The following is a 12,005-nucleotide window of genomic DNA, read 5'->3' as shown; positions in this document are numbered from 1 at the left end:
CCTAATAGACTAATACTCAATTTGCATATGTTTATTTCTTTTATTTTTATATTTAATTAATTAAATTATTTTTATTGTACTTTTAGTTAATATGTTAGCTAAAAATACTTGTCAAACATATATTAAATGTATATTCCATTTTTGAGTGAATGGCAACATAAAGGAAAAGGGTATTAAAAAAACAAAACAGCAGCAGCAATTAACTAAATGTCGAAGAGGGAAAATAAAGTTTTATATTCTTTTTTCAGCAGTAGCAGCAATTACATTCTCTAAAATTCACTCCCAAACCCTAAACCTCACAGCATACAGAGGTTCGCTTTTGGCCAGTTTCTCCGCCATCGCAGTAGCACTCATAGCTTCGCTAGGTCAGTTTTTTTTTCTCCGTTACCGATTTTGCTGCACACACACCTTATTCTTTCTTTCCATGTTCTGTGTTCGATTGGATGTGCCCTTTGCAAAAAGGTTTCAATTTTCCTTTGACTGTATAAATATGCTTTTAACTATATTAACGGTGGCATTGTCCATTTGATTACTGTGAAAGGGGGCAAAACCAATCGTAGTCTCTGAAGTCCAAGGGGAGGTATCATCTTTTATTGAAGGGGGGCAAAACTAAGGAAATTTCAGATTGGTGACTGTGACAGCACTTGGCTTAATTGGTAATTTCCTCATTCAGCCTCATTTTTTGTAGTTTAAAATCTTGGGCTTTATTCAATTAATTGCAAAGTAGAAAGAGCATATATATGGATTAAAATTGTGCCTACTTTGGAACTGCCTAGACCATACCTGTGAAGATCAATTCAAGGATAAGAAAGGTGAAACTTCTTCTCCTTTAACAAAGGAGAACAACGTGTACTTCCAACTCAATGTAATATCTCTGGCCTTCATCCAAATGTTTCGTCAACATTATTGAGGAAATTTAGAGCATATCATTACAATTATAAACCTTGTATGGTGTGAGTCATGAAATTAATTTTATGATTTTTATATAAGCTTTATACGTGTATAATTGAAGTGTGTGTAAAATCCTTTATTTGTTATGATGATGTATTGAGATTGAAATTATGAGGTGCATGTAATTAAAGCCCTTCATATGTTAGATTTTTTTTTTATTCCCACTGGTAATAAAGGAGAATTGATAATTTTAGTAGTATTTTTATTACTACCACATGAGATTAATTAATAGCCATGATTTTTATATGTTTGCCCTTTGTAATTAATAATCGTTCTGCTAATAACGTATGTTGGGTTTTCCAACGAATCAACAATTGTGCACTTGTCCATATTAGGAATTTAAAATATGGCTAGGAAATCACTACATTATTAAATGAAAAAGGTCATAGACATAGTGATAAGTGTCAGTTTGATAGACCAAAAAATGTTAACTTCAATGAACAGAGTGATTATGTGCGTATTAGGAATCTATAGGGCCAAAAAGTGTCAGTTTGATAGAGTGCACTTGTCCATATTAGGAATCTATAGGGAATGTTGTCCTTTTCAGTGTATACGAATATGTGTGTTATTACATGCATTCAAATATCAAAGTTGCTTCATCCAATTACACCAACCTAGTTGATATTGGAATTGGGATCGTTAGTGGTGGCCTTGGTGGTGTGGCTGTAAGCATGTTGATAACTACCGGTTTTTTTCTGTTATGGTTGACAACTAAACATGTTATTGAATATTAACCTATTGAACCTTTTTTTTTGTGATTTTTCTTGATTGTTCTACCAGTTTTGGTTGACAGTTTTGCCTCTTGATGTGGCAAAGACTTTAATTCAGACAAACCCTGATAAAAATTGTCCAAGAAATCCTTTTCGGGTCTTGAGTTCAGTAAGCTCTGTAAATCTTTCTAAATTATTTCTTTAACTGCCAATCATTTATAAGAAAAATATGTACCAAAAGTTGTTTTATTTGTAGATCTATCAAAGGGCTGGATTCAACGGATGCTATACAGGTTTGGGTCCTACTGTAAGTCGAGCATTTCCTGCTAATGCTGCAATAATAGTCGCATGGGAGCTAGCATTGAAAATGCTAGGCATTAAGCATGACTGAGGTTGGTTCCTTTCATTTGCAATATGATGACTTTTTATTATCTGGCTCGCATCAAGTGGTGATTGCTATTGTGTTATTTTTGCAGAGTCTACCTAATTGCGGATAATACTACAAAGTTCAGGTAAGCTTTCATAAAGCCACTGTTCACCCAAGCTAAGATTTGGAGAAGATAATAATGCTTTTAATAGAATGTGTTTTGCCTTGGAATTCTAATTTTCAATTTTTTGTCTTTTACTAGGACAGCATTCAGCATTGCATTTTAAGCTGGTTAATTAATTCTTTTTTTATTAGAGAGCTTGGTTAAAGAACTTGGAATCAGGGGCCTTTATTTTAGCTGCCCTCTAGGCCTCTACATGCTTTTTTTTCTCCTATTTTTTGGAAAGAAGTATAGAACATTTCTATCACTGGCATGAAAGTGTATTGTTAATGGCCATTGAAGTTAACATTTTTGGAAGTGTATGATATGGCCAAGACAGACAAGCCCACTTTTTTTTGCCGATTGTCGATTCAATCTTGAATTGAATCACCTCTCCTTGATAATTTTGGTAACTATTAATTTTTTTATTAGTCAAAATCAAACTCGAATATCAAAAAATTTCATATAATTTAATGAACAGAGTTAGATTTTAACTACATGCCCACTGCTCTTGTATATTTTAACTTAAATAAAAAAATAGGAGTTCTTCTTCATTTCTCGTGTCACTATCTACATTCTAAGTGTAGCATTCATATTGATATATGTTTTTCGGAATGATGATTGATGTAGGTGTTCATTCAGTTATTTCTTTCATTCTTGCTTTCATTTTGGATCGTGCTGCTCATCATCATAGGTACAAATGTTTGTTACCAATGAATATTTTTATTGCGTGTTCACTGCCATTAATGACAATTGATATATGTTATACAAATTGTGTTCATGATGAGTGAACCTTAGATTGCCATTTGAGACTGGATGCAATGATTCTTGCGGACAGTTTGCATTAATCATTGTATTCAATCTTGAACTGTCCGTTTGGAGAGTTTGGGGAGACTGATATTTTTATGGTAGATTCATGTGTTAAGGTTAAAATTATTTTGTTTAATTTGATGAAATTTTGGTAATGCATTTCTAGCTGTTCTCTAAGTGCATACTCGATTATCGGGAAATTAATTTCACCGATTTCATGTCGTGTACTTGGAGACCAATGCGAAATGCTGCCAAAATTTTGTCAAATTTAACAAATAAAATTAACCTTGATGTATGAAGCTACCATAAAAGACGGTCTTCCCGAATGGGATAGGGCCACACCTATAATAAAAAAGTGAGATTTTCATGTATCGAATAACTTTGAGAGTATGACCGAGTTATTACTTAGATGGATCGAAGTTGGATGAATGAAAGTCGCATCAGTCCAGAATATGAGGAAGGCGTCGAGCAATTCTTACAATTTGCTTCGGAAAGAGGTCAACCGGATGAAGATGGAAAATATTATTGTCCTTGCATCAATTGTTTGAACGGAAGACGACAAATACTGGATGACATACGAGAGCATCTGTTGTGTGATGGAATTAAGAGGAATTATACGACGTGGATATGGCATGGTGAAATGACAGACATGCAGAGTGGGCAGCAATCTGAACCGTTTGATGTAGAAATGGGAGATCGCTTGGAGGATATGATTCATGACCTTGGACAAGAGTCTTTCCAGCAAACACATGCCCCTGTGTATGAAAGATTGCAGAGTGACTCAAAGAAGCCTTTGTATCCAGGGTGCAACAATTCCTTGACGCTATTGTCGGCGGTGTTAAGTCTGGTTAATGTCAAGGCCAAATATGGATGGAGTGACAAAAGCTTTACTTCATTGCTTCAAATAGTGCACAATCTGCTTCCACAGGATAACACATTGCCTAAAATCTACTATCAGGCCAAGAAGATATTGTGTCTGATGGGTATGGAGTATCAGAAGATTCATGCTTGCCCTAATGATTGCATACTGTACAGACATGAATTTGAAGAAATGTCGAAATGCCCTAGGTGTGGGGCGTCACGGTACAAGGTGAAGGATGATGAGGACTGCAGTTCTGATGAAAACTCAAAGAAGGGCCCTCCAGCGAAGGTGTTGTGGTATCTTCCCATCATTCCAAGGTTTAAGCGTTTATTTGCTAATGAGGATGATGCAAAAGATCTTACCTGGCATGCAAATGGGAGAAAATATGATGGAATGGTCCGTCATCCAGCTGATTGCTCCCAGTGGAAGAAGATTGATAGTTTGTATCCGGATTTCGGCAAAGAGGCAAGAAATCTTAGACTTGGACTAGCCAGTGATGGAATGAATCCATATAGCAATTTAAGCACTCAACACAGTTCATGGCCAGTTCTACTTGTAATTTACAATTTTCCGCCTTGGTTGTGCATGAAGCGAAAATACATGATGTTGTCTATGATGATATCGGGCCCAAGACAACCAGGAAATGACATTGATGTTTATATAAGTCCGTTGATTGAAGACCTAAGAAAGTTCTGGGATGAGGGGGTTTTAGTGTTTGATGGGTTTCGCAAGGAGACTTTTCAAATGCGTGCAATGTTTTTTTGTACCATTAATGACTTTCCAGCATATGGGAATCTCAGCAGTTACAGTGTTAAGGGTCATCATGCATGCCCCATCTGTGAAGAAGACACAAGCTACATACAACTGAAACATGGTAGAAAAACAGTGTACACTAGACATCGCCGTTTTCTAAAAGCTCATCACCCTTACAGAAGATTGAAAAAAGCTTTTAATGGAAGTCAAGAGCATGAAACTGCGCGGATACCGTTAGGCGGTGAGTAGGTCTTCCAGCAGGTTGAACACCTTAATACTGAATTTGGAAAGACCCAAAAGAAGGATAAAAGTAAGAGTTGCATATAGAAGAAGAGGTCCATTTTCTTTGATCTTCCGTACTGGTCTAATCTAGATGTTAGACATTGTATTGATGTTATGCATGTAGAGAAAAATGTATGTGACAGTGTCATTGGGACACTCCTTAACATTCAGGGCAAGACGAAAGATGGTCTAAATACCTGTCAAGATCTAGCTGACATGGGCATATGATTGCAGTTGCATCCAAGGTCTGATGGTAAAAAAATATACTTGCCTCCAACTTGTCATACTTTATCCAGAAAGGAGAGGATCAGTTTGTGCCAGTGTCTGCGCCGGGTTAAAGTCCCACAAGGATACTCTTCAAATATTAAGAGCCTTATGCAGTTCAAGGAGCTTAAGCTGGTGGGGTTAAAGTCTCATGATTGTCACATGTTGATGCAACAATTGTTAGCCGTGGACATACGAGACATTTTGCCTAACAAAGTTAGGTTAGCCATAACTCGCATGTTCTTTTTCTTCAATGCCATATGTAGCAAAGTCCTTGATCCAGTCAAGTTTGATGACCTGGAAAACGAGGTTGCAATTATACTGTGCCAGTTGGAGATGTATTTTCCTCCTGCTTATTTTGACATCATGGTCCACTTAATTGTTCACCTGGTCAGAGAAATCAAATGTTGTGGTCCTGTTTATCTGCGCTGGATGTACCCGGTTGAGCGCTACATGAAGATCTTAAAAGGGTATACCAAGAATCTACATCGTCCAGAAGCATCTATTGTTGAAAGGTACATCACAGAAAAAGCTGTTGAATTTTGTTCAGAGTACATTGAAAAGGCTAAACCTGTTGGCCTTCCTGAGTCTCGCCATGACGACAGAGTGGGCGGTAAGGGTTCAAGAGGACTGCATGTTATCACTCCAAGTGTAGAAGATTTGTTACAAGCTCACTTGTATGTGTTGAACAACAGTAATGAAGTTTTGCCATACATAGTTCAGAATGAACGTTTAGTTAAACAAAGTAATCCAAAAATGTCAAAGAACTGGGTCTTGAAAAATCATAACAAGACTTTCTCTGATTGGTTTAAAGATACAATCTTTGCTGACGAAAATGTTTCTGAAACATTAAGAAAGCTAGCTCATGGGCCTAAAAGAAATGTTATAACTTGGCAAGGATACGACATAAACAAGTATTCCTTTTATACAAAAGCACAAGATGACAAAAGTACAATGTAAAACAGCGGGGTCACCCTAAGAGCTGAATCTCAACACTTTGCAATTGTACATGATGACAATCCCTGTGTAGCTTCAATCCCTTACTTTGGCTTCATTGATGAAATATGGGAGCTTAACTATGTCAAATTTACTGTTTGTGTTTTCAAATGTAAGTGGGTTGACAACAACACCGGTGTGCGGACTGATGATGTAGGATTTACGTTGGTAGACCTAAAGAAACTAGCTTACCAGAATGACCCTTTCATCATGGCAGAACAAGCTAAGCAAGTATTTTATGTGCAAGACCCTTGTGATGAAAGGTGGTCTGTGGTTCTACACGGGAAAACAATTGGTGTTAATGTAGAAGATTATGATTCATACATGGACACTTATGTTAGTCCTTTGTCTACACAAATGACTTCTAACAACACTGGAGAAGAAGAAGCTGACGACGTTCATGCTAATCGTAATGATCATGATGAAGGAGAATTAATTAACATCGTCTAACGTAATTTTCTAATATAGTATTTCATTTCGGTACATTCATTTACATAACTCATACAGTGTTTTTTGATAATATTAACTAACTCAACTTTTTCTCTTTAAAGGACTATGGCTACTCCACCTGCCTCGCCTCCTCCTCCTACAGACGCATCAGCGTCTCCATCTACGTTGAAGCGGACACGCAAGGCGACACGGCTACGAACATTGGCCACTAGACCACCTGGGGCAGAAAGACCTGTGGTCAATGTCGATCCTGCTACCGGCAAGGCCGAAGGTCTCCACAAGAAGAAATTAAGAACATATTTGGAGATTGTTGCTTGTGATAAGGTCGACATAACATATGACACCTGGAAGGAAGTGCCTACTGCTCAGAAGGATTTGATATGGGAGGATATTCAGGTATTTGAGTTTTCTTCGTTGATTTTCTTTAATAGTCTAAATTTGTTATTTTCATACAATAAAACCTAATTTATTATTTGTCAGACGGAATTTGAAATCCCTGAAGCTTCTGATAGTAGGACAAAGAAGAAAATTCTTCAGATTGTCGGCGAGCTCTAGAGGCAGTTTAAATCTGACTTGACTAGGAAATGGGCACTTGCAGCCGACAAAGACGGTGCGAACGACATTGTCTGTGAAAAATATGGCATTAGCAGGGAGAAATGGGCTCAGTTTTGTCAGACACCCAAAGACCCCTCATGGGAGGTATGTACTTTGTCATTTTATTTGTTTTCCACAACAAAATTACTTCTTATAATTTATTGTAATAATCATTTTCATTAATGTTAAACTTTTGCAGGATGTGCGGAAAAAGGCACAGGCCTCCCAGAAGCAAAACACTGCCCCCCACGTATTGTCTCGTGGGGGTTATGAATATTTAGAAGAAAAGCTCATGGCTGAGAAGACAAAGAAAAGACTGGAAGAAGCTGCCCAGTCTGGAAGCACTGAAAGCATCATTGACCCTCCATCTCCCATCAGACGCCACGTGAAGTGGAAGATGGCCCGCACAAAGAAAACTGGGCAAATGACGTCTGAGGCAGCAAAGGAAATAGCTAACAGGATTGTAAGTCATTTTTAATTAATAATTGTAATTATCTTTGTGTATTTTGTGAATTCCTTGGACAAATATGTGTTCGGTACAGGATTCTTTGGATGAGCAAGCGTCACAGGGATCGTTCGTCCCCCATGGACGTCAGGATATCTTGACTGCTGCCATTGGGCGACCAGAGCACCCTGGTCGTGTACATGCTGTTGGAGCCAGTGTCACCATAAAGCAATACTTTGGATCGACTTCACGAACATCCCGCAGTTCTTCCTCCATGCCTCCTGAAGACCTAGAACAGTTGACCCAACAAATCAGAGACCAACTGGAGGAGTCAATCACAGAAAAAAGTGACTCGAAAGATGATACATCCTTCAGCCAGATGCAGTCCCAGTTTCAGTCTCAGATGCAATCACAAGGACTTGCACTACCTGCAGAGCCAGAGGTTGGTCCCTTAAGTCCTCGTGTCAGCACAAAGGAGAGTTGTGTTGCTCCCTCAGGGAACGATCCAGGGACGGGTGACTCAGACAAATGCGGGCTATACATTGAAGAAAATCCTTCTCGCCTAGTTGCCCTAGGAAGACTTTACGAGGGATCCACAACAGTTCACAACATCCCTTTGTTGCATGGCCAAGTCAAGGTTGGTGTTGAGGAGGTTAAAGATGCAGAGGCTCTCGTTCCTGTACCCACTGACGAGGTTACCTTAGTGGGGCAGACACTTCACACCTTCCTTGCTTGGCCAACACATCTTGTGAAGTGTTTATCAGAACAAGTATTATATGTTTATTTTTTTCAATTAATTTGTTCACTGTAATCAAAACTTCCTAATTAACTATGTTTGATCAACAGACAGCTGTGTCTCCAGCAAAACCTCCAGAAAGCCCGGATGAAGAGGTCGATGATTCCCTGTACCTGATGACATTGACCATCCCACAACTGTTTTTGAAGCCTCTCCAGGTTATGTGGGATGCTACCATATTCAGGGTGTTTAATCAAAACTTCCCGTTGTATATAAAGCACAAAGATTTCTCTGAAATTGCACACGGTGGTCAATGTCTCAGCATATCTGTTATACAGTTGTGGATTCTGTAAGTCATTTTAGATTACTGTTAATTACCAAAGTAATTGTTTTAAATTCATACATAATTAACTTTGGCTTAACAACACAGCCATCTGACTGAGACAAGTGTGTGAGCGGGGAATTCTGATGTGTATGGATTCCTCGAGCCACAGTCCATTCAGAGATCTGGGCAATCACAATTTGAATCTGAAAGTTACATCAAGAGTTGGATACAGAGTTCAAAACGAGATGTTTACCTTGGAGCCTACCTGAATGGGTAAGTCAAACACAACAATTGAATTTAAATAATCTATACTACTACAATAACCCATATTCATCTCTATTGCAGCAGACACTGGCAAATGGTCGTCATTCTGCCTAAGGAAAACCTAGTTGTCTGGTTTTGTTCTTTACATAACAGGCCAGACAACTACCTTAAGGGAATAATTAACAGGTCAGTATTGTTTTCAATACATTTTCATTGGCATAACTCAACAACATCAATATTTTAATGTTCCTCATATTCAACACTAGTGCTTTGAAAGGATTTGATGATACTCCACAACCTAAATCCAAGGCTGCTGCTAGGTGGATTGTTGTTAAGATACGTGATTTAAATAAAAGTTCTACTTATATATATTTTATGTGTGTGTACACTAATTGTAGTTAAGGTTTAATTAATATCCAAATTTTATTATGTTTTTAGTGTAATAGACAAAAAGGAATCACTGAATGTGGCTACTACGTGATGCACTGAATGTCCATGATAATCTTAGGATCTTTCAGGAATAATTGGGAGACGGTAATTTTTTATTTCAAACAAAGTTGGTTTTCTTATAATTGTTATTACATTATTAATTTATTTTTTTTATTTGATCATGCAGTATTTTAATGAAGTTAGACCATTGGAAGCTGAGAGATTCAAGGCGCTTCGCATCTAGTGGGCACAGTATTATCTAAAAGTTAGAAATCAAACATAGGATGTTAGGCAACTATGTAACTTTAGGTTACTTAATTAGTTTACATTCTTTGCATTACATTTTTTACAATTGTTGTTTCATCTTAACATTGAATAACCTTCGTTGATAGCTAGTTTTTTGCTAAAACCTATTTGAAAGCAGAATGCAAATGATATATGTTGTGTGTTGTGTGGTCTAATTTTAAATTTACAGGTTAAATTTTGGTTTTTTTGTAAAAACAGAGACATTATTTTAAAAAAAATTCCTGAAAACAACATCAGTGTTGACTGTCAATAGTAAATATAAAAAAACCGATGTTGACTGTCAACAGTAACACATTCGTTAACATCGGTTTTTTACGGAAAACCGATGTTAACTGTCAATAATAACACATTCATTAACATCGGTTTTTTTTACAGAAAATCGATGTTAATGTTAGTTAGCATCGGTTTTTTGAAAAAACCGATGTTAACTGTCAATAGTAGCACATTTATTAACATCGGTTTTTTTTACAGAAAACCGATGTTAACGTTAGTTAACATCGGTTGTTTGAAAAAACCGATGATAACTATCAATAGTAGAACATTCGTTAACATTGGTTTTTTTACAGAAAACCGATGTTAACTGTCAACATTAACAAATTCGTTAACATCGGTTTTTTGCAGAAAACCGATGTTAACGTTATTTAACATCGGTTTTCTGTAAAAAAATCGATGTTAACTGTCAATAGTAATACATTCGTTAACATCGGTTTTTTTTTACAGAAAACTGATGTTAACTGTCAACATTAACACATTCGTTAACATCGATTTTTTGAAAAACCGATGTTAACTTTCAACATTAATATACATTTTTTGGGTGTAATTCATATTAGCAACATCGGTTATTTATATAACCGATGTTGGTAATTTTACGTTAACATCAGTTTTTAAAAAATCGATGTTAACGATAATACTATCAACGTCAGTACTTTCAACATCGGTTCAAAAATCGATGTTGAAAGTCATAAATAACCGATGTAGAAAGCATATTTTCTAATAGTGTTTCTAGTGGATCATGTGTTAATCACTTGATATCATTTGTCACTAGAATGTTGCCTTGCTCTTTGAATCGAGCAACCTACCACAATTTTATTTCAAATGGTTAAAATTTTAAATTAATGCAAAATTTAATATTAGTATGGACTTAATGTAAAATTTCACATAGAAATTCTTTACTATGAATTTTGTCAACTTCATACGGGGATAGTTGACAATTTTTTCTCTTGATAATATTAGTATGGACTTAATGTAAAAAGTGTTAGAAAAAGTAAGTATTAGAATTAGTAGAAAGATATTATAAAAAATTTCAATAATTAAATATAAGCATGAAAGAAATTGTATTACTTTTGAAAGGGGTCAACATTGTTGCTAATGAAAAGCACATATCTATGTGCTTGAACCAATGCTTTCTTATCAAGAGAAATTCAATAAGCTTTTTTTTCTCTTCTTCACATTGAATCCAACTTCCTTCTTTCTCCCCCAATGATCTACCTCTAGGATTTAAAACACTTGCATTTTCCACAAAACATATTTTGAGCAGATCGATTAAAACGAGTCTCCATCCTAGATAGATATATTGAACAAAATATCAAGTATTCAGGAGCTAAACATCCTTTTGCAATAGATCCTTCTGGATGTGCTTGATTACAAGCGTATGACTTTAAAGTCAAAAGGAACCTAAAAAGAAAACATTTGGTTACAAATTAAGACAATATCGTTTTACTTTATAACTCTAGAATGTTTTAAAATGATTAAAAAGTATTCATACCTTTCAATAGGATACATCCATCAGTAATGTAAAGGACCTCCAGCTCTTGCTTCATGTGCCAAATGGATTACCAAATGTACCATTATAGTGGAAAAAGATGAAGGAAAAATTTGTTCTACTTGGCATAATGTTTGAGCTACTTAATGGTCTAAGTGCTCTAAATTACACTCATTAAGCATCTTGCCACACAACTTCTTGAAAAAAAAAAAATCAAAGATTGAATATAGCTAAACTCACTTTGTTTGGCAAACAACCTTTCATAGGTATAGGAACAAACTCTTGCATTAAAAGGTGACAATCATAACTTTTGAGACCAAATATTGTGTTCCTTCACTTGCACACATCTTGAAATATTAGACAAATATTCATCTGGAGTTTTTATTGATTTGAGAACTTCCAAAAATGATTCTTTCTCCTTTGAAGTAATTTGATAACAAGCTCTGGGAAAATATTGTTTGCCTTTACTTGGATGCATCTTTGGATGTAATTGGCTTCTAATATTCATATCAACAATATCATAATATGCCTTATCATTG

The 12,005-nt window shown here is 36.2% G+C and overlaps 1 protein-coding gene and 2 long non-coding RNA genes across 5 annotated transcripts; all 3 read left to right on the top strand.

Moving 5' to 3' along the window:
- The first annotated feature begins 218 nt into the window (after window positions 1–218).
- Window positions 219–2,259, top strand: LOC121174632 (uncharacterized). Of its 2 annotated transcripts, XR_005890832.1 has the most exons (6): window positions 219–365; window positions 542–656; window positions 777–865; window positions 1,732–1,825; window positions 1,918–2,053; window positions 2,138–2,259. It is a non-coding gene; the product is annotated as an uncharacterized lncRNA (long non-coding RNA). The 2 variants fall into 2 exon arrangements; XR_005890831.1 differs by lacking the exon at window positions 777–865.
- A 561-nt stretch (window positions 2,260–2,820) lies between these two features.
- On the top strand, window positions 2,821–8,867 carry LOC102662694 (uncharacterized). Of its 2 annotated transcripts, none has more exons than XM_041014275.1 (7): window positions 2,821–2,882; window positions 6,707–7,001; window positions 7,118–7,304; window positions 7,399–7,662; window positions 7,742–8,413; window positions 8,491–8,729; window positions 8,811–8,867. In XM_041014275.1, the coding sequence occupies exons 4-7, from the start codon at window positions 7,492–7,494 to the stop codon at window positions 8,833–8,835; spliced, it is 1,107 nt and encodes a 368-aa protein (XP_040870209.1). In that variant the 5' UTR covers window positions 2,821–2,882; window positions 6,707–7,001; window positions 7,118–7,304; window positions 7,399–7,491; the 3' UTR covers window positions 8,836–8,867. The 2 variants fall into 2 exon arrangements, with proteins under 2 accessions (XP_040870209.1, XP_025983519.1); XM_026127734.2 differs by having other exon boundaries at window positions 7,086–7,304.
- A 434-nt stretch (window positions 8,868–9,301) lies between these two features.
- LOC102662511 (uncharacterized) lies at window positions 9,302–9,927 on the top strand. The gene is made up of 2 exons (XR_001387662.3): window positions 9,302–9,503; window positions 9,586–9,927. It is a non-coding gene; the product is annotated as an uncharacterized lncRNA (long non-coding RNA).
- The last annotated feature ends 2,078 nt before the right edge of the window (window positions 9,928–12,005 follow it).

The sequence above is a fragment of the Glycine max genome, chromosome 3 (assembly GCF_000004515.6).
Source record: "Glycine max cultivar Williams 82 chromosome 3, Glycine_max_v4.0, whole genome shotgun sequence".
NCBI lineage: Eukaryota > Viridiplantae > Streptophyta > Magnoliopsida > Fabales > Fabaceae > Glycine > Glycine max.
The sequence above is the reverse complement of the archived record's forward strand: the minus strand, read 5'-3'. Positions and strand labels throughout refer to the sequence as shown.

Coding starts and splice junctions, on each gene's coding strand:
- LOC102662694 (XM_041014275.1), top strand. CDS start 7,492: ATGGCTGAGAAGACAAAGAAAAGACTGGAAGAAGCTGCCCAGTCTGGA. Junction 7,663..7,741: donor AGGAAATAGCTAACAGGATT/GTAAGTCATTTT, acceptor TGTTCGGTACAG/GATTCTTTGGATGAGCAAGC. Junction 8,730..8,810: donor GTTATACAGTTGTGGATTCT/GTAAGTCATTTT, acceptor TTAACAACACAG/CCATCTGACTGAGACAAGTG.